Source organism: Oncorhynchus gorbuscha, linkage group LG05 (assembly GCF_021184085.1).
Source record: "Oncorhynchus gorbuscha isolate QuinsamMale2020 ecotype Even-year linkage group LG05, OgorEven_v1.0, whole genome shotgun sequence".
NCBI lineage: Eukaryota > Metazoa > Chordata > Actinopteri > Salmoniformes > Salmonidae > Oncorhynchus > Oncorhynchus gorbuscha.
Window position 1 is genome coordinate 112,711 of NC_060177.1, and position 20,831 is coordinate 133,541.

Genomic DNA, 20,831 nt, shown 5'->3' on the forward strand with positions numbered 1-20,831 from the left:
GTTAGGTCTCTCCTCTCTCCGTTAGGGTTAGGTCTCTCCTCTCCTCCGTTAGGGTTAGGTCTCTCCTCTCTTCCGTTAGGGTTAGGTCTCTCCTCTCCTCCGTTAGGGTTAGGTCTCTCCTCTCTTCCGTTAGGGTTAGGTCTCTCCTCTCCTCCGTTAGGGTTAGGTCTCTCCTCCGTTAGGGTTAGGTCTCTCCTCCGTTAGGGTTAGGTCTCTCCTCCGTTAGGGTTAGGTCTCTCCTCTCTCCGTTAGGGTTAGGTCTCTCCTCCCTCCGTTAGGGTTAGGTCTCTCCTCTCCTCCGTTAGGGTTAGGTCTCTCCTCCTCCGTTAGGGTTAGGTCTCCGTTAGGGTTAGGTCTCTCCTCCGTTAGGGTTAGGTCTCTCCTCTCCTCCGTTAGGGTTAGGTCTCTCCTCTCTTCCGTTAGGGTTAGGTCTCTCCTCTCCTCCGTTAGGGTTAGGTCTCTCCTCTCCTCCGTTAGGGTTAGGTCTCTCCTCTCCTCCGTTAGGGTTAGGTCTCTCCTCTCTTCCGTTAGGGTTAGGTCTCTCCTCTCCTCCGTTAGGGTTAGGTCTCTCCTCTCCTCCGTTAGGGTTAGGTCTCTCCTCTCCTCCGTTAGGGTTAGGTCTCTCCTCTCCTCCGTTAGGGTTAGGTCTCTCCTCTCCTCCGTTAGGGTTAGGTCTCTCCTCTCCTCCGTTAGGGTTAGGTCTCTCCTCCGTTAGGGTTAGGTCTCTCCTCTCCTCCGTTAGGGTTAGGTCTCTCCTCTCCTCCGTTAGGGTTAGGTCTCTCTCTCTCCTCCGTTAGGGTTAGGTCTCTCCTCCGTTAGGTTAGGTCTCTCCTCTCCTCCGTTAGGGTTAGGTCTCTCTCTCTCCTCCGTTAGGGTTAGGTCTCTCTCTCCTCCGTTAGGGTTAGGTCTCTCCTCCGTTAGGGTTAGGTCTCTCCTCTCCTCCGTTAGGTTAGGTCTCCTCTCTTCCGTTAGGGTTAGGTCTCTCCTCTCCTCCGTTAGGGTTAGGTCTCTCCTCTCCTCCGTTAGGGTTAGGTCTCTCCTCTCCTCCGTTAGGGTTAGGTCTCTCCTCTCTCCGTTAGGGTTAGGTCTCTCCTCTCCTCCGTTAGGGTTAGGTCTCTCCTCTCCTCCGTTAGGTTAGGTCTCTCCTCTCCTCCGTTAGGGTTAGGTCTCTCCTCTCCTCCGTTAGGGTTAGGTCTCTCCTCTCCTCCGTTAGGGTTAGGTCTCTCCTCTCCTCCGTTAGGGTTAGGTCTCCTCCTCCCTCCGTTAGGGTTAGGTCTCTCTCTCCGTTAGGGTTAGGTCTCTCCTCCGTTAGGGTTAGGTCTCTCTCCTCCGTTAGGGTTAGGTCTCTCCTCTCCTCCGTTAGGGTTAGGTCTCTCCTCTCCTCCGTTAGGGTTAGGTCTCTCCTCTCTCCGTTAGGGTTAGGTCTCTCCTCTCCTCCGTTAGGGTTAGGTCTCTCCTCTCCTCCGTTAGGGTTAGGTCTCTCCTCTCCTCCGTTAGGGTTAGGTCTCTCCTCTCCTCCGTTAGGGTTAGGTCTCCCTCTCCTCCGTTAGGGTTAGGTCTCTCCTCTCCTCCGTTAGGGTTAGGTCTCTCCTCTCCTCCGTTAGGGTTAGGTCTCTCCTCTCCTCCATTAGGGTTAGGTCTCTCCTCTCCTCTGTTAGGTCTCTCCTCTCCTCCGTTAGGGTTAGGTCTCTCCTCTCCTCCGTTAGGGTTAGGTCTCTCCTCTCCCGTTAGGGTTAGGTCTCTCCTCTCCTCCGTTAGGGTTAGGTCTCTCCTCTCTCCGTTAGGGTTAGGTCTCTCCTCCGTTAGGGTTAGGTCTCCTCTCTCCTCCCTCCCTCCGGGTTAGGTCTCTCCTCCGTTAGGGTTAGGTCTCTCCTCTCCTCCGTTAGGGTTAGGTCTCTCCTCTCCTCCGTTAGGGTTAGGTCTCTCCTCCGTTAGGGTTAGGTCTCTCCTCCGTTAGGGTTAGGTCTCTCCTCCGTTAGGGTTAGGTCTCTCCTCCGTTAGGGTTAGGTCTCTCCTCTCCTCCGTTAGGGTTAGGTCTCTCCTCTCCTCCGTTAGGGTTAGGTCTCTCCTCTCCTCCGTTAGGGTTAGGTCTCTCCTCTCTCTCCCGTTAGGGTTAGGTCTCTCCTCTCCTCCGTTAGGGTTAGGTCTCTCCTCTCCTCCGTTAGGGTTAGGTCTCTCCTCTCCTCCGTTAGGGTTAGGTCTCTCCTCTCCTCCGTTAGGGTTAGGTCTCTCCTCCGTTAGGGTTAGGTCTCTCCTCCGTTAGGGTTAGGTCTCTCCTCCGTTAGGGTTAGGTCTCTCCTCTCCTCCGTTAGGGTTAGGTCTCTCCTCTCCTCCGTTAGGGTTAGGTCTCTCCTCTCCTCCGTTAGGGTTAGGTCTCTCCTCCGTTAGGGTTAGGTCTCTCCTCCGTTAGGTTAGGTCTCTCCTCCGTCTCTCCTCCGTTAGGGTTAGGTCTCTCCTCCGTTAGGGTTAGGTCTCTCCGTTAGGGTTAGGTCTCTCCTCCGTTAGGGTTAGGTCTCTCCTCCGTTAGGGTTAGGTCTCTCCTCTCCTCCGTTAGGGTTAGGTCTCTCCTCCGTTAGGGTTAGGTCTCTCCGTTAGGGTTAGGTCTCTCCTCCGTCCTTAGGTCTCTCCTCCGTTAGGGTTAGGTCTCTCCTCTCCTCCGTTAGGGTTAGGTCTCTCCTCCGTTAGGGTTAGGTCTCTCCTCCGTTAGGGTTAGGTCTCTCCTCTCCTCCGTTAGGGTTAGGTCTCTCCTCCGTTAGGGTTAGGTCTCTCCTCTCCTCCGTTAGGGTTAGGTCTCTCCTCTCCTCCGTTAGGGTTAGGTCTCTCCTCTCCTCCGTTAGGGTTAGGTCTCTCCTCCGTTAGGGTTAGGTCTCTCCTCCGTTAGGGTTAGGTCTCTCCTCTCCTCCGTTAGGGTTAGGTCTCTCCTCCTCCGTTAGGGTTAGGTCTCTCCTCCCTCCGTTAGGGTTAGGTCTCTCCTCTCCTCCGTTAGGGTTAGGTCTCTCCTCCCGTTAGGGTTAGGTCTCCTCCTCCGTTAGGGTTAGGTCTCTCCTCTCCTCCGTTAGGGTTAGGTCTCTCCTCTCCTCCGTTAGGGTTAGGTCTCTCCTCTCCTCCGTTAGGGTTAGGTCTCTCCTCCTCCGTTAGGGTTAGGTCTCTCCTCCGTTAGGGTTAGGTCTCCTCCTCCCTCCGTTAGGGTTAGGTCTCTCCTCCGTTAGGGTTAGGTCTCTCCTCCGTTAGGGTTAGGTCTCTCCTCTCCTCCGTTAGGGTTAGGTCTCTCCTCTCCTCCGTTAGGGTTAGGTCTCTCCTCTCCTCCGTTAGGGTTAGGTCTCTCCTCTCTTCCGTTAGGGTTAGGTCTCTCCTCTCTTCCGTTAGGGTTAGGTCTCTCCTCTCCTCCGTTAGGGTTAGGTCTCTCCTCTCCTCCGTTAGGGTTAGGTCTCTCCTCCGTTAGGGTTAGGTCTCTCCTCTCCTCCGTTAGGGTTAGGTCTCTCCTCTCCTCCGTTAGGGTTAGGTCTCTCCTCTCCTCCGTTAGGGTTAGGTCTCTCCTCTCCTCCGTTAGGGTTAGGTCTCTCCTCTCCTCCGTTAGGGTTAGGTCTCTCCTCTCCTTGTTAGGTCTCTCCTCCGTTAGGTTAGGTCCTCTCCTCCGTTAGGGTTAGGTCTCTCCTCCGTTAGGGTTAGGTCTCTCCTCCGTTAGGGTTAGGTCTCTCCTCCCGTTAGGGTTAGGTCTCTCCTCCGTTAGGGTTAGGTCTCTCTCCGTTAGGGTTAGGTCTCTCCTCCGTTAGGGTTAGGTCTCTCCTCCCGTTAGGGTTAGGTCGCTCCTCCGTTAGGGTTAGGTCTCTCCTCCGTTAGGGTTAGGTCTCTCCTCTCCTCCGTTAGGGTTAGGTCTCTCCTCTCCTCCGTTAGGGTTAGGTCTCTCCTCTCCTCCGTTAGGGTTAGGTCTCTCCTCCGTTAGGGTTAGGTCTCTCCTCCGTTAGGGTTAGGTCTCTCCTCCGTTAGGGTTAGGTCTCTCCTCCGTTAGGGTTAGGTCTCTCCTCCGTTAGGGTTAGGTCTCTCCTCCGTTAGGGTTAGGTCTCTCCTCCGTTAGGGTTAGGTCTCTCCTCCGTTAGGGTTAGGTCTCTCCTCTCCTCCGTTAGGGTTAGGTCTCTCCTCTCCTCCGTTAGGGTTAGGTCTCTCCTCTCCTCCGTTAGGGTTAGGTCTCTCCTCTCCTCCGTTAGGGTTAGGTCTCTCCTCTCCTCCGTTAGGGTTAGGTCCTCTCCTCCGTTAGGGTTAGGTCTCTCCTCCGTTAGGGTTAGGTCTCTCCTCCGTTAGGGTTAGGTCTCTCCTCCGTTAGGGTTAGGTCTCTCCTCCGTTAGGGTTAGGTCTCTCCTCTCCTCCGTTAGGGTTAGGTCTCTCCTCTCCTCCGTTAGGGTTAGGTCTCTCCTCTCCTCCGTTAGGGTTAGGTCTCTCCTCTCCTCCGTTAGGGTTAGGTCTCTCCTCTCCTCCGTTAGGGTTAGGTCTCTCCTCTCTCCGTTAGGGTTAGGTCCTCTCCTCCGTTAGGGTTAGGTCTCTCCTCCGTCTCTCCGTTAGGGTTAGGTCTCTCCTCCGTTAGGGTTAGGTCTCTCCTCTCCTCCGTTAGGGTTAGGTCTCTCCTCTCCTCCGTTAGGTTAGGTCTCTCCTCTCCTCCGTTAGGGTTAGGTCTCTCCTCTCCTCCGTTAGGGTTAGGTCTCTCCTCTCCTCCGTTAGGGTTAGGTCTCTCCTCCGTTAGGGTTAGGTCTCTCCTCCGTTAGGGTTAGGTCTCTCCTCCGTTAGGGTCCGTTAGGGTTAGGTCTCTCCTCCGTTAGGGTTAGGTCTCTCCTCCGTTAGGGTTAGGTCTCTCCTCCTCCGTTAGGGTTAGGTCCTCCGTTAGGGTTAGGTCTCTCCTCTCCTCCGTTAGGGTTAGGTCTCTCCTCTCCTCCGTTAGGGTTAGGTCTCTCCTCTCCTCCGTTAGGGTTAGGTCTAGGTCTCTCCTCCGTCCTCCTCCGTTAGGGTTAGGTCTCTCCTCCGTTAGGTTAGGTCTCTCCTCCGTTAGGGTTAGGTCTCTCCTCTCCTCCGTTAGGGTTAGGTCTCTCCTCCTCCGTTAGGGTTAGGTCTCTCCTCCCTCCGTTAGGGTTAGGTCTCTCCTCCGTTAGGGTTAGGTCTCTCCTCTCCTCCGTTAGGGTTAGGTCTCTCCTCTCCTCCGTTAGGGTTAGGTCTCTCCTCTCCTCCGTTAGGGTTAGGTCTCTCCTCTCCTCCGTTAGGGTTAGGTCTCTCCTCCGTTAGGGTTAGGTCTCTCCTCCGTTAGGGTTAGGTCTCTCCTCCGTTAGGGTTAGGTCTCTCCTCCGTTAGGGTTAGGTCTCTCCTCCGTTAGGGTTAGGTCTCTCCTCCGTTAGGGTTAGGTCTCTCCTCCGTTAGGGTTAGGTCTCTCCTCCGTTAGGGTTAGGTCTCTCCTCCGTTAGGTTAGGTCTCTCTCTCTCCGTTAGGGTTAGGTCTCCGTTAGGGTTAGGTCTCTCCTCTCCTCCGTTAGGGTTAGGTCTCTCCTCCCTCCGTTAGGGTTAGGTCTCTCCTCTCCGTTAGGGTTAGGTCTCTCCTCCGTTCCGTTAGGGTTAGGTCTCTCCTCCGTTAGGGTTAGGTCTCTCCTCCGTTAGGGTTAGGTCTCTCCTCCGTTAGGGTTAGGTCTCTCCTCCGTTAGGGTTAGGTCTCTCCTCCGTTAGGGTTAGGTCCGTTAGGGTTAGGTCTCCTCCGTTAGGGTTAGGTCTCTCCTCCGTTAGGGTTAGGTCTCTCCTCTCCTCCGTTAGGGTTAGGTCTCTCCTCCGTTAGGGTTAGGTCTCTCCTCCGTTAGGGTTAGGTCTCTCCTCCGTTAGGGTTAGGTCTCTCCTCCGTTAGGGTTAGGTCTCTCCTCCGTTAGGGTTAGGTCTCTCCTCTCCTCCGTTAGGGTTAGGTCTCTCCTCCGTTAGGGTTAGGTCTCTCCTCCCTCCGTTAGGGTTAGGTCTCTCCTCTCCTCCGTTAGGGTTAGGTCTCTCCTCCGTTAGGGTTAGGTCTCTCCTCTCCTCCGTTAGGGTTAGGTCTCTCCTCTCCTCCGTTAGGGTTAGGTCTCTCCTCTCCTCCGTTAGGGTTAGGTCTCTCCTCTCCTCCGTTAGGGTTAGGTCTCTCCTCCGTTAGGGTTAGGTCTCTCCTCTCCTCCGTTAGGGTTAGGTCTCTCCTCTCTTCCGTTAGGGTTAGGTCTCTCCTCTCTTCCGTTAGGGTTAGGTCTCTCCTCTCCTCCGTTAGGGTTAGGTCTCTCCTCCGTTAGGGTTAGGTCTCTCCTCCGTTAGGGTTAGGTCTCTCCTCTCCTCCGTTAGGGTTAGGTCTCTCCTCTCCTCCGTTAGGGTTAGGTCTCTCCTCTCCTCCGTTAGGGTTAGGTCTCTCCTCCGTTAGGGTTAGGTCTCTCCTCCGTTAGGGTTAGGTCTCTCCTCCGTTAGGGTTAGGTCTCTCCTCCGTTAGGGTTAGGTCTCTCCTCCGTTAGGGTTAGGTCTCTCCTCCGTTAGGGTTAGGTGGCTGCTCCTCTCCTCCGTTAGGGTTAGGTGGCTGCTCCTCTCCTCCGTTAGGGTTAGGTGGCTGCTCCTCTCCTCCGTTAGGGTTAGGTCTCTCCTCTCCTCCGTTAGGGTTAGGTCTCTCCTCTCTTCCGTTAGGGTTAGGTCTCTCCTCTCTTCCGTTAGGGTTAGGTCTCTCCTCTCTTCCGTTAGGGTTAGGTCTCTCCTCTCCTCCGTTAGGGTTAGGTCTCTCCTCTCCTCCGTTAGGGTTAGGTCTCTCCTCCGTTAGGGTTAGGTCTCTCCTCTCCTCCGTTAGGGTTAGGTCTCTCCTCCGTTAGGGTTAGGTCTCTCCTCTCCTCCGTTAGGTTAGGTCTCTCCTCTCTCTCCGTTAGGGTTAGGTCTCTCCTCCCTCCGTTAGGGTTAGGTCTCTCCTCCCTCCGTTAGGGTCTCTCCTCCGTTAGGGTTAGGTCTCTCCTCCGTTAGGGTTAGGTCTCTCCTCCGTTAGGGTTAGGTCTCTCCTCCGTTAGGGTTAGGTCTCTCCTCTCCTCCGTTAGGGTTAGGTCTCTCCTCCGTTAGGGTTAGGTCTCTCCTCCGTTAGGGTTAGGTCTCTCCTCCGTTAGGGTTAGGTCTCTCCTCCGTTAGGGTTAGGTCTCTCCTCCGTTAGGGTTAGGTCTCTCCTCTCCTCCGTTAGGGTTAGGTCTCTCCTCTCCTCCGTTAGGGTTAGGTCTCTCCTCCGTTAGGGTTAGGTCTCTCCTCCCTCCGTTAGGGTTAGGTCTCTCCTCCGTTAGGGTTAGGTCTCTCCCTCCGTTAGGGTTAGGTCTCTCCTCTCCTCCGTTAGGGTTAGGTCTCTCCTCCGTTAGGGTTAGGTCTCTCCTCCCTCCGTTAGGGTTAGGTCTCTCCTCCGTTAGGGTTAGGTCTCTCCTCCGTTAGGGTTAGGTCTCTCCTCCGTTAGGGTTAGGTCTCTCCTCCGTTAGGGTTAGGTCTCTCCTCCGTTAGGGTTAGGTCTCTCCTCTCCTCCGTTAGGGTTAGGTCTCTCCTCCGTCTCTCCTCCGTTAGGGTTAGGTCTCTCCTCCCTCCGTTAGGGTTAGGTCTCTCCTCCGTTAGGGTTAGGTCTCTCCTCCGTTAGGGTTAGGTCTCTCCTCCGTTAGGGTTAGGTCTCTCCTCTCCTCCGTTAGGGTTAGGTCTCTCCTCTCCTCCGTTAGGGTTAGGTCTCTCCTCTCCTCCGTTAGGGTTAGGTCTCTCCTCTCCTCCGTTAGGGTTAGGTCTCTCCTCTCCTCCGTTAGGGTTAGGTCTCTCCTCTCCTCCGTTAGGGTTAGGTCTCTCCTCCGTTAGGGTTAGGTCTCTCCTCCGTTAGGGTTAGGTCTCTCCTCTCCTCCGTTAGGGTTAGGTCTCTCCTCTCCTCCGTTAGGGTTAGGTCTCTCCTCTCCTCCGTTAGGGTTAGGTCTCTCCTCTCCTCCGTTAGGGTTAGGTCTCTCCTCTCCTCCGTTAGGGTTAGGTCTCTCCTCTCCTCTGTTAGGTCTCTCCTCCGTTAGGGTTAGGTCTCTCCTCCGTTAGGGTTAGGTCTCTCTCCCGTTAGGGTTAGGTCTCTCCTCCTCCGTTAGGGTTAGGTCTCTCCTCTCCGTTAGGGTTAGGTCTCTCCTCTCCTCCGTTAGGGTTAGGTCTCTCCTCTCCTCCGTTAGGGTTAGGTCTCTCCTCTCCTCCGTTAGGGTTAGGTCTCTCCTCTCCTCCGTTAGGGTTAGGTCTCTCCTCCGTTAGGGTTAGGTCTCCTCTCCTCCGTTAGGGTTAGGTCTCTCCTCTCCTCCGTTAGGGTTAGGTCTCTCCTCTCCTCCGTTAGGGTTAGGTCTCTCCTCTCCTCCGTTAGGGTTAGGTCTCTCCTCTCCTCCGTTAGGGTTAGGTCTCTCCTCTCCTCCGTTAGGGTTAGGTCTCTCCTCTCCTCCGTTAGGGTTAGGTCTCTCCTCTCCTCCGTTAGGGTTAGGTCTCTCCTCTCCTCCGTTAGGGTTAGGTCTCTCCTCTCCTCCGTTAGGGTTAGGTCTCTCCTCTCCTCCGTTAGGGTTAGGTCTCTCCTCCGTTAGGGTTAGGTCTCTCCTCTCCTCCGTTAGGGTTAGGTCTCTCCTCCGTTAGGGTTAGGTCTCTCCTCTCCTCCGTTAGGGTTAGGTCTCTCCTCTCCTCCGTTAGGGTTAGGTCTCTCCTCTCCTCCGTTAGGGTTAGGTCTCTCCTCCTCCGTTAGGGTTAGGTCTCTCCTCTCTCTCTCCGTTAGGGTTAGGTCTCTCCTCTCCTCCGTTAGGGTTAGGTCTCTCCTCTCCTCCGTTAGGGTTAGGTCTCTCCTCTCCTCCGTTAGGGTTAGGTCTCTCCTCTCCTCCGTTAGGGTTAGGTCTCTCCTCCGTTAGGGTTAGGTCTCTCCTCCGTTAGGGTTAGGTCTCTCCTCCGTTAGGGTTAGGTCTCTCCTCCGTTAGGGTTAGGTCTCTCCTCCGTTAGGGTTAGGTCTCTCCTCCGTTAGGGTTAGGTCTCTCCTCCGTTAGGGTTAGGTCTCTCCTCCGTTAGGGTTAGGTCTCTCCTCCGTTAGGGTTAGGTCTCTCCTCTCCTCCGTTAGGGTTAGGTCTCTCCTCTCCTCCGTTAGGGTTAGGTCTCTCCTCCGTTAGGGTTAGGTCTCTCCTCCGTTAGGGTTAGGTCTCTCCTCCGTTAGGGTTAGGTCTCTCCTCCGTTAGGGTTAGGTCTCTCCTCCGTTAGGGTTAGGTCTCTCCTCCGTTAGGGTTAGGTCTCTCCTCCGTTAGGGTTAGGTCTCTCCTCTCCTCCGTTAGGGTTCGGTCTCTCCTCCGTTAGGGTTCGGTCTCTCCTCCGTTAGGGTTCGGTCTCTCCTCCGTTAGGGTTCGGTCTCTCCTCCGTTAGGGTTCGGTCTCTCCTCCGTTAGGGTTCGGTCCTCCTCCGTTAGGTCTCTCCCTCCGTTAGGGTTAGGTCTCTCCTCTCCTCCGTTAGGGGTCTCTCCTCTCCTCCGTTAGGGTTCGGTCTCTCCTCCCTCCGTTAGGTTTGGTCTCTCCTCTCCTCCGTTAGGGTTCGGTCTCTCCTCTCCTCCGTTAGGGTTCGGTCTCTCCTCCGTTAGGGTTAGGTCTCTCCTCTCCTCTGTTAGGTCTCTCCTCCGTTAGGGTTAGGTCTCTCCTCTCCTCTGTTAGGTCTCTCCTCCGTTAGGGTTAGGTCTCTCCTCTCCTCTGTTAGGTCTCTCCTCCGTTAGGGTTAGGTCTCTCCTCCGTTAGGGTTAGGTCTCTCCTCTCCTCTGTTAGGTCTCTCCTCCGTTAGGGTTAGGTCTCTCCTCTCCTCTGTTAGGTCTCTCCTCCGTTAGGGTTAGGTCTCTCCTCTCCTCTGTTAGGTCTCTCCTCCGTTAGGGTTAGGTCTCTCCTCTCCTCTGTTAGGTCTCTCCTCCGTTAGGGTTCGGTCTCTCCTCTCCTCTGTTAGGTCTCTCCTCCGTTAGGGTTAGGTCTCTCCTCCGTTAGGGTTAGGTCTCTCCTCCGTTAGGGTTAGGTCTCTCCTCCGTTAGGGTTAGGTCTCTCCTCCGTTAGGGTTAGGTCTCTCCTCTCCTCTGTTAGGTCTCTCCTCCGTTAGGGTTAGGTCTCTCCTCCGTTAGGGTTAGGTCTCTCCTCCGTTAGGGTTAGGTCTCTCCTCCGTTAGGGTTCGGTCTCTCCTCTCCTCTGTTAGGTCTCTCCTCCGTTAGGGTTAGGTCTCTCCTCTCCTCTGTTAGGTCTCTCCTCCGTTAGGGTTAGGTCGCTCCTCCGTTAGGGTTAGGTCTCTCCTCTCCTCTGTTAGGTCTCTCCTCCGTTAGGGTTAGGTCTCTCCTCTCCTCTGTTAGGTCTCTCCTCCGTTAGGGTTCGGTCTCTCCTCTCCTCTATTTCATCTACATTCGAAAACAATAACTATGTGCTGGGGTGAACAGTGGCACTGTTTCCCCTTATGCAGCTTTAAAGGCAATGTTCCCAGGTTTGCCAAAAAAACATTCATGGTAAACATTGCATATGTTGGCTCAATCGGAAATTGCCTTGAAAAGCCGCAATGCCTATAACCCGCAATCAGATTGAATAGAGCCCTTAGTGTTGTCGTACACACCTGCCTAGTTCATTAAAGTGTCTAATCCAACCTGTCATGTGATTTTGCAGCTGCAAGCTGAATGAACATTACGTCAACACATCAGACTTTCTGGACGCCATCAGGACCAACCTGGACAAGGCTCTGGGCAAGTGAAGAGGAGGAGGATCTGTGTTGCTCGTCCGTTAGGGTTACACTCAACCTGGACAAGGCTCTGGGCAAGTGAAGAGGAGGACAACACCACCACCACAAACTAACACTACCTTAGATCTGTGTTGCTCGTCCGTTAGGGTTAGGTCTCTCCTCCGTTAGGGTTGGGTCTCAACCTGGACAAGGCTCTGGGCAAGTGAAGAGGAGGACAACGCCACCACCACAAACTAACACTACCTTAGATCTGTGTTGCTGCCATGTTGTGGTGTCTCTCTGTAGTGTTGTGGTGTCTCTCTTTATGTAGTGTTGTGTGTCTCTATGTAGTGTTGTGGTGTCTCTCTCTATGTAGTGTTGTGGTGTCTCTCTCTATGTAGTGTTGTGGTGTCTCTCTGTAGTGTTGTGGTGTCTCTCTTTATGTAGTGTTGTGTTGTCTCTATGTAGTGTTGTGGTGTCTCTCTATGTAGTGTTGTGGTGTCTCTCTCTATGTAGTGTTGTGGTGTCTCTATGTTTGTTCTTAATTGACTTGCCTTTAAAATATATCTTTTTTAAATTACCTTAACCCTAGTACAACCCTAACCCTAACCCTAACCCCACAACTTTGAAAAAAAATAAAAAATTGCATCCGTACAAGTTTTTGACCTTGTTTATGGACTATTTGTGCCAATCAGATGTGTTACTAATAGTGTGTTTCTCTGCCTTCCCATATTGACAGGGGAGATTTGTCAAATCATTTTATTTTCTTGTCTGTGGTCCAATACATTCTGGATTCATATGATTAATAACCTATTATTCATATAATGAGATCAATACCAGGGATCAATTTAAAACAACCATTTCAATTAAGCGTAGATTACTCTTGAATGTTGTATAAAATTCAAAATAATTCTCAATAAATGCAGTATGTACAGTCATCAGTTTCCATGTAAAGACTTCTACACTGTAGGCTACACACCGGCGTCTCCACCGGCGTCTCCACGCTGTGCCGGCGTCTCCACGCTGTGCCGGCGTTTCCACGCTGTGCCGACTACTCAAATCAAAGACTTCTACACTGTAGGCTGCTGACGTCGCTACGCTGTGCCGACTACTCAAATCAAAGACTTCTACACTGTAGGCTGCTGACGTCGCTACGCTGTGCCGACTACTCAAATCAAAGACTTCTACACTGTAGGCTGCTGACGTCGCTACGCTGTGCCGACTACTCAAATCAAAGACTTCTACACTGTAGGCTGCTGACGTCGCTACGCTGTGCCGACTACTCAAATCAAAGACTTCTACACTGTAGGCTGCTGACGTCGCTACGCTGTGCCGACTACTCAAATCAAAGACTTCTACACTGTAGGCTGCTGACGTCGCTACCCTGTACCGACTACTCAAATCAAAGACTTCTACACTGTAGGCTGCTGACGTCGCTACGCTGTACCGACTACTCAAATCAAAGACTTCTACACTGTAGGCTGCTGACGTCGCTACGCTGTGCCGACTACTCAAATGAAAGACTTCTACACTGTAGGCTGCTGACGTCGCTACGCTGTACCGGCGTCTCCACGCTGTACCGACTACTCAAATCAAAGACTTCTACACTGTAGGCTGCTGACGTCGCTACGCTGTGCCGACTACTCAAATCAAAGACTTCTACACTGTAGGCTGCTGACGTCGCTACGCTGTGCCGACTACTCAAATCAAAGACTTCTACACTGTAGGCTGCTGACGTCGCTACGCTGTGCCGACTACTCAAATCAAAGACTTCTACACTGTAGGCTGCTGACGTCGCTACGCTGTGCCGACTACTCAAATCAAAGACTTCTACACTGTAGGCTGCTGACGTCGCTACGCTGTACCGACTACTCAAATCAAAGACTTCTACACTGTAGGCTGCTGACGTCGCTACGCTGTGCCGACTACTCAAATCAAAGACTTCTACACTGTAGGCTGCTGACGTCGCTACGCTGTACCGGCGTCTCCACGCTGTACCGACTACTCAAATCAAAGACTTCTACACTGTAGGCTGCTGACGTCGCTACGCTGTGCCGACTACTCAAATCAAAGACTTCTACACTGTAGGCTGCTGACGTCGCTACCCTGTACTGACGTCTCAAATCAAATTGTATGCGCCGAATACAACAGGTATTCCTGTAGACCTTAGTGAAATGCTTACTTACAAGCCCCTAACCAACAACGCAGTTTAAAAAATATTAATAACAATAAGAAATAACAGGAACCAGTAATTAAAGAGCCTCAGTAAAATAACAATAGCGAGACTATATACAGGTGGTACCGGTAAAGAGTCAATGTGCGGGGGCACCGGTTAGTCGAGGTAATATGTTCATGTAGGTAGAGTTATTAAAGTGACTATGCATAGATAATATCAGAGTACCAGCAACGTGAAAAGGGGGGGGGCAGTGCAAATAGTTTGGGTAGCCATTTGATTAGCTGTTCAGGAGTCTTATGGCTTGGGGGTAGAAGCTTTTAAGAAGCCTCTTGAACCTAGACTTGGCGCTCCGGTACCGCTTGCCGTGCGGTTGCAGAGAGAACAGTCTATGACTAGGGTGGCTGGAGTCTTTGACAATTGTTAGGGCCTTCCTCTGACACTGCCTGATATAATGGGGTTCCTGGATGGCAGGAAGCTTGGCCCCAGTGATGTACTGGGCCGTATGCACAACCCTCTGAAGTGCCTTGCGGTCGGAGGCCGAGCAGTTGCCATACCAGGCAGTGATGCAACCAGTCAGGATGAACTTGATTTTGCAGCTGTAGAACCTTTTGAGGATCTGAAGACCCATGACAAATCTTTTCAGTCTACTGAGGGGGAATAGATTTTGTCGTGCCCTCTTCACAACTGTCTTGGTGTGCTGTCATGTTAGTTTGTTGGTGATGTGGACACCAAGGAATGTGAGAATGGGGGCGTGCTCGGTCCTCCTTCTGCCTTGTCTTGATCACGTTGAGGGAGAGGTTGTTGTCCTACCACCACACGGCCAGGTCTCGGACCTCCACCCTATAGGCTGTCTCGTTGTTGTCGGTGATCAGGCCTACCGCTGTTGTGTCATCGGCAAACTTAATGATGGTGTTGGAGTCAAGCTTGGCCATGCAGTCATGAGTGAACAGGGAGTACAAGAGGGGACCGAGTACGCACCCATGAGGGGCCCCTGTGTTGAGGATCAGCATGGCAAATGTGTTGTTACCTACCCTTACCACCTGGGGGCAGGTCCGTCACGAAGTCCAGGATCCAGTTGCAGAGGGAGGTGTTTAGTCCCCGGGTCCTTAGCTTATTGATGAGCTTTGAGGGCACTATGGTGTTGAACGCTGAGCTGTAGTCAATGAATAGCATTCTCACATAGGTGTTCCTTTTGTCCAGGTGTGAAAGGGCAGTGTGGAGTGCAATAGAGATTAATGCTGAGCTGTAGTCAATGAATAGCATTCTCACATAGGTGTTCCTTTTGTCCAGGTGGGAAAGGGCAGTGTGGAGTGCAATAGAGATTAATGCTGAGCTGTAGTCAATGAATAGCATTCTCACATAGGTGTTCCTTTTGTCCAGGTGGGAAAGGGCAGTGTGGAGTACAATAGAGATTAATGCTGAGCTGTAGTCAATGAATAGCATTCTCACATAGGTGTTCCTTTTGTCCAGGTGGGAAAGGGCAGTGTGGAGTGCAATAGAGATTAATGCTGAGCTGTAGTCAATGAATAGCATTCTCACATAGGTGTTCCTTTTGTCCAGGTGGGAAAGGGCAGTGTGGAGTGCAATAGAGATTAATGCTGAGCTGTAGTCAATGAATAGCATTCTCACATAGGTGTTCCTTTTGTCCAGGTGGGAAAGGGCAGTGTGGAGTGCAATAGAGATTAATGCTGAGCTGTAGTCAATGAATAGCATTCTCACATAGGTGTTCCTTTTGTCCAGGTGGGAAAGGGCAGTGTGGAGTGCAATAGAGATGACATCATCTGTGGATCTGTTGGCGGTATTCAAATTGGAGTGGCTCGAGGGTTTTTGGGATAATGGTGTTGAAGTGATAATGGTGTTGCTTTTAAAAGCACTTCATGGCTACAGACGTGAGTGCTACGGGTCGGTAGTCATTTAAGCAGATTACCTTAGTGTTCTTGGGCACAGGGACTATGGTGGTCTGCTTAAAACATGTTGGTATTACAGACTCGGACAGGGAGAGGTTGAAAATGTCAGTGAAGACACTTACCGGTGAGCGCATGCTCGCAGTACACGTCTTGACAATCCATCTGGCCCTGCGGCCTTGTGAAAGTTGACCTGTTTAAAGATTTTACTCACATCAGCTACGGAGAGCGTGATCACACAGTCGTCTGGAACAGCTGGTGCTCTCATGCATGTTATTTTTTTCCACCTTTATTTAACCAGGTAGGCTAGTTGAAAACAAGTTCTCATTTACAACTGCGACCTGGCCAAGATAAAGCAAAGCAGTGCGACAAAAACAACAACACAGAGTTGCACATAAACAAACGTACAGTCAATAACACAATAGAAAAAGTCTATGTACAGTGTGTGCAAATGTAGAAGAGTAGGGAGGTAAGGCAATAAATAGGCCATAGAGGCAAAATAAAAACAATTTAGCATTAATACTGGAGTGATAGATGTGCAGATGATGATGTGCAAGTAGATACTGGGGTGCAAAAGACCAAGAGGATAGATAACAATATGGGGGTAGTTGGGTGGGCTGTTTACAGATTGGCTGTGTACAGGTGCAGTGATAATATGGGGATGAGGTAGTTGGGTGGGCTATTTACAGATGGGCTGTGTACAGGTACAGTGATAATATGGGGATGAGGTAGTTGGGTGGGCTATTTACAGATGGGCTGTGTACAGGTACAGTGATCGGCAAACTGCTCTGACAGGTGATGCTTAAAGTTAGAGAGGGAGATGTAAGACTCCAGCTTCAATGATTTTTGAAATTCGCTCCAGTCATTGGCAGCAGAGAACTGGAAGGAAAGGCGGCCAAAGGAGAAATAGGTTTTGGGGATGACCAGTGAAATATACCTGCTGGAGCGCGTGCTACGGGTGGGTGTGGCTATGGTGACCAGTGAGCTGAGATAAGGTGGAGCTTTACCTAGCATAGACTTATAGATGACCTGGAGCCAGTGGGTTTGGCGACGAATATGTAGTGAGGGTCAGCCAACGAGAGCATACAGGTCGCAGTGGTGGGTGGTGAATGGGGATTTGGTGACCAAACAGATGGCACTGTGATAGACTGCATCCAGTTTGCTGAGTAGAGTTTTGGAGGCTATTTTATAAATGACATCACCGGAGTCAATGATCGGCAGGATAGTTAGTTTTACGAGGGTATGTTTGGTAGCATGAGTTAAGGAGGCTTCGTTGTGAAATAGGAAGCCGATTCTAGATTTAATTTTGGATTGGAGATTCTTAATGTGAGTCTGGAAGGAGAGTTTACAGGCACCTAGGTATGTGTAGTTGTCCACATATTCTAAGTCAGAACCGTCCGGAGTAGTGATGCTAGTCGGGCGGGAGGGTGCGAGCAGCAATCGGTTAAAGAGCATGCACTTAGTTTTACTTGCATTTAAAAGCAGTTGGAGGTCTTGGAAGGAGTGTTGTATGGCATTGAAGCTCGTTTGGAGGTTTGTTAGCACAGTGTCCAAAGAAGGGCCAGATGTATACAGAATGGTGTCGTCTCACCAGCAGCAAGAGCGACATCATTGATATATACAGAGAAAAGAGTCGGCCCAAGAACTGAACCCTGTGGCACCCCCATAGGGACTGCCAGAGGTCCGGACAACAGGCCCTCCGATTTGACACACTGAACTCTATCTGAGAAGTAGTTGGTGAACCAGGCGATGCAGTCATTTGAGAAACCAAGGCTATTGAGTCTGCCGATAAGAATGCGGTGATTGACAGAATCGAAAGCCTTGGCCAGGTCGATGAAGACGGCTGCACTGTACTGTCTTTTATCGTTGGTGGTAATGACATCGTTTAGGACCTTGAGCGTGGCTGAGGTGCACCCTTGACCAGCTTGGAAACCAGATTGCATAGTGGAGAAGGTACGGTGATCTGTTTGTTATCCTGGCTTTAGAATATTTTAGAATGATTTTATTTGTCTCGAAGAGAGCGTAGAAGTAGTTTAGCTCATCTGGTAGACTCGTGTCACTGGGCAGCTCTTGGCTGTGCTTCCCTTTGTAGTCTGTAATGGTTTGCAAGCCCTGCCACATTCTATGAAAGTCGGGGCCAGTGTAGTACGATCTTAGTCCTATATTGACGCTTTGCCTGTTTGATGGTTCGTCAGGGATTTTGGAATTTCTTATAAGCTTCAGGATTAGAGTCCTGCTACTTGAAAGTGGCAGCTATAGCCTTTAGCTCAGTGTGGATGTTGCCTGTAATCCATGGCTTCTGGTTGGGGTATGTATGGTCACTGTCTCTACGCTGTGCTGACGTCTTTACGCTGTAGGGCGCTGACGTCTCCACGCTGTAGGACGCTGACATCTCCACGCTGTAGGACGCTCACAGCAATGAGCATCTCAGGGAGGGATGGCAGCGCTCCTTAACACCTTTGGACTCCACACTGTGATGTTCACACTACACCAAGTTTCATTTGAATATTTATTGGTGGCTATTCAAGTTTTTTATTTAACTATTTATCAAATGGACAGAGGCGGCTGATCTTCCAGCCCAGGGAAGGTAAAGGTGAACTTCCTCTGACGTCCGGGAGTCACTGTACCACTAATGGAGGGCCACAGATTCTTTCACAGGCAAGATTCAGAAAGCTGTTCCTACTGTGTTGTCTGTACAGCAGGTGGCGACATGGAGGCACAAGTAGATTCCAACTGAAACATGACATCACAGGCTGGGCTAAACAATTCCAGGGTTAGAAAGACATGATTAGACCACAGAAGCAGTTAGACTTTGACTGTATGATATGGGAGCACAATAGGGTTATATACTGTACTAACTTACAAGGTTGAAACATACTGTCTAGTCATTACAACAAAAGTTCAGTTTGAGGAATTACAGAATGCAGACAGATTAAAACAAGACTGAAAAACAGAAACCAAAGAACCTTTATTAAATAGTAATGTGAGGTTTCAGTTGGATTTTCTTCATTCCAAAAAACAACTATACCAGGGTTTTAGTTTTAGTGTGAATCAAGGCTCCCTGCATAGTAGGGTGGGGGGGGGGGGCAGGTGTTCCCCAAAACAGAACCAGAGAGGGGGTGAATTAGTTAACTCGCCCAGTGCTCCGGGACACTTTAGGACCAATGGAATGGTCCAGATCTGGTCGTACCGTCTCAGGTAGCCCGGTGCAGATCTGGTCGTACCGTCTCAGGTAGCCCGGTCTAGATCTGGTCATACCCTCTCAGGTAGCCCGGTCCAGATCTGGTCGTACCCTCTCAGGTAGCCCAGTCTAGATCTGGTCGTACCCTCTCAGGTAGCCCGGTCTAGATATGGTCATACCGTCTCAGGTAGCCCGGTCCAGATCTGGTCGTACCATCTCAGGTAGCCCGGTCCAGATCTGGTCATACCCTCTCAGGTAGCCCGGTCCAGATCTGGTCAGGTAGCCCGGTCCAGATCTGGTCGTACCGTCTCAGGTAGCCCGGTCCAGATCTGGTCATACCGTCTCAGGTAGCCCGGTCCAGATCTGGTCGTACCGTCTCAGGTAGCCCGGTCCAGATCTGGTCATACCGTCTCAGGTAGCCCGGTCCAGATCTGGTCTGAATGTCAAGCTAAACCAAGTGAAACAATGTGGAGGAAAAGGGTTTGTTTGTAGAGTAAGGAGACAGTACTGTAAGTGGTTACACATCAGCAACATGTTGTAGTATTAGCCAGCAGAAACAGCAGACAGCAGTCACTTTGGGAAGTATAGACCTGACTCCAGATCAGCTCATAGAAGACTGTTCCTGTGCTCCTCCATGCTGCAGAACAGACATGTGAAGATCATTCAAACCGGTTATATGTATCAATGTCTAATAGAAAGTACCTCTGGACTCTTTCCAGATTTGGTTGTTTTACAAAGTGGGATTAAAATGGATTTAATTGTCATTTCTTTGTCAACGATCTACACAAAATACTCAGTCACAGTGGAAGAAAATTCTAACATCTGTAAAAAAGAAAGAAAAATAAAACACTAATATATTGTGATTAGATAAGTATTCAACCCCCTGAGTCAATACATGTTAGAATCACCTTTGGCAACGATTACACCTGTGTCTTTCTGGGTAAGTCTCTAAGAGCTTTTTAATTCTTCAAGCTCTGTCAAGTTGGTTGTTGATCATTGCTAGACAGACATTTTAAGGTCTTACTTGATGTTCAAGTAGTTTTAAGTAAAAACTGTAACTAGGCCACACAGGAACATTCAATGTCATCTTGGTAAGCAACTCAAATGTATACTGAACAAAAATAGATAAGTGTTGATCCCATGTTTAATAAGCTGAAATAAAAGATCCCAGAAATGTTTCATACACACAAAAAGCTTATTTCACTCAAATGTTGTGCACTAATTTGTTGACATCCATTAGTGAGCATTTATCCTTTGCCAAGATAATCCATCCACCTGACAGATGTGGCAAATCAAGAAGCTGATTAAACAGCATGACCATTACACAGGTACCCCTTGTGCTGGGGACAATAAAAGGCCACACAAATGTGCAGTTCTGTCACACAGCACAATGCCAAGAAGTCTCAAGTTTTAAGGGAGCGTGCTGACGGCAAGAATGTCCGCCTGTTGCCTGATCATTTAATGTTAATTTCTACCATAAGCCGCCTCAGAATTAGAGAATTTGGCAGTACGTCCAACCAGCCTCAGAACCGCAGACCACGTGTAACCACTGTAGCCCAGGACCTCCATAACCAGCTTCTTCACCTGTGGGATTGTCTGAGACCAGCCAGCTGGACAGCTGATGAAACTGTGGGTTTGCACAACCAAAGAATTTCTGCACAAACTGTCAAAAACTGTCTCAGGGAAGCTCATCTGCGTGTTCGGCGTCATAAACATCTTCAGTGGGAAAATGCTCACCTTCAATTGTCACTGGCTGGAGAAGTGTGCTCTTCATGGATTAATCCCAGCTTCAACTGTCTCGGGCAGATGGCAGACAGTGTGTATGGCGTCGAGTGTACGAGAGGTTTGCTGATGAACAGAGTACCACATGGTGACGGCGGGGTTATGGTATGGGCAGGCATAAACTATGGATAATGAACACAACTGCATTTTATCGATGGCAATTTGAATGCAGAGAGATACCGTGATGAGATCCTGAGGCCCATTGTCGTGCCATTCATCCGCCGCCATCACCTCATGTTTCAGTATGATAATGTACGGCCGTCGCAAGGATCTGAACACAATTCCTGGAAGCTGAAAATGTCCCAGTTCTTCCATGGCCTGCATACTCACCAGACATGTCACTAATTGAGCATGTTTGGGATGCTCTGTATAAACGTGTATGACAGTGTGTTCCAGTTCCTGCCAATATCCAGCAACTTCACACAGCCATTGAAGAGGAGTGGCACAACATTCCACAGGTCACAATTAACAGCCTTATCAACTATATGCGATGGAGATGTGTTGCGGTGCTTGAGGCAAATGGGGGTCACACCAAATGGGCGGCAGGGTAGCCCAGTGGTTAGAGTGTTGGACTAGTTACTGAAAGGTTGCAAGTTCAAATCGCCGAGCTGACAAGGTACAAATCTGTCGTTCTGCCCCTGAACAGGCAGTTAACCCACCGTTCCTAGTCCTTCATTGAAAATAAGAATTTGCCCTTAACTGACTTGTTTAGTTAAATAAGGGTAAAAAGAAGATACTGACTGGTTTTCTGATCCATGCACATACCTTTTTGTTAAGGTATCTGTGGCCAACAGATACATATCTGTATTTCAAGCCATGTGAAATCCATAGATTAGGGTCTAATGAATTTATTTCAATTGACTGATTTCCTTATGACCTGTAACTCAGTAGAATCTTTGAAATTGTAGCATGTTGCGTTTATATTTTTGTTCAGTGTATATTTGGCCTTGTATTTTAAGTTTTTGTCCTGCTGAAAGGTGAATTCATCTCCCAGTGTGTGTTGGAAAGCAGACTGAACCAGGTCTTCCTCTAGGATTTTGTCTGTGCTTAGCTCCATTCGGATCTTTTTTATCCTGAAAACCTCCCCAGTCCTTAAT

At 50.5% G+C, this 20,831-nt stretch overlaps 1 protein-coding gene across 3 annotated transcripts in view; it reads left to right on the forward strand.

The window, feature by feature from the left end:
• LOC124035432 (isocitrate dehydrogenase [NADP], mitochondrial-like) overlaps nt 1-11,083 on the forward strand; it is an 84,755-nt gene extending 73,672 nt beyond the window's left edge. For 2 of the 3 annotated variants that reach the window (XR_006838734.1, XM_046348879.1), the window contains 2 exons: nt 10,640-10,709; nt 10,780-11,083. Coding sequence is in view for 2 of the 3 variants with exons in the window: in XM_046348879.1 (XP_046204835.1) it covers nt 10,640-10,709; nt 10,780-10,794 (85 nt within the window). In the remaining variant the exon portion in view is untranslated. Of the gene's footprint in view, nt 1-10,639; nt 10,725-10,779 lie in introns of those variants that run through there. The other variant, XM_046348880.1, reaches the window with a different exon arrangement.
• Nucleotides 11,084-20,831: the final 9,748 nt, after the last annotated feature.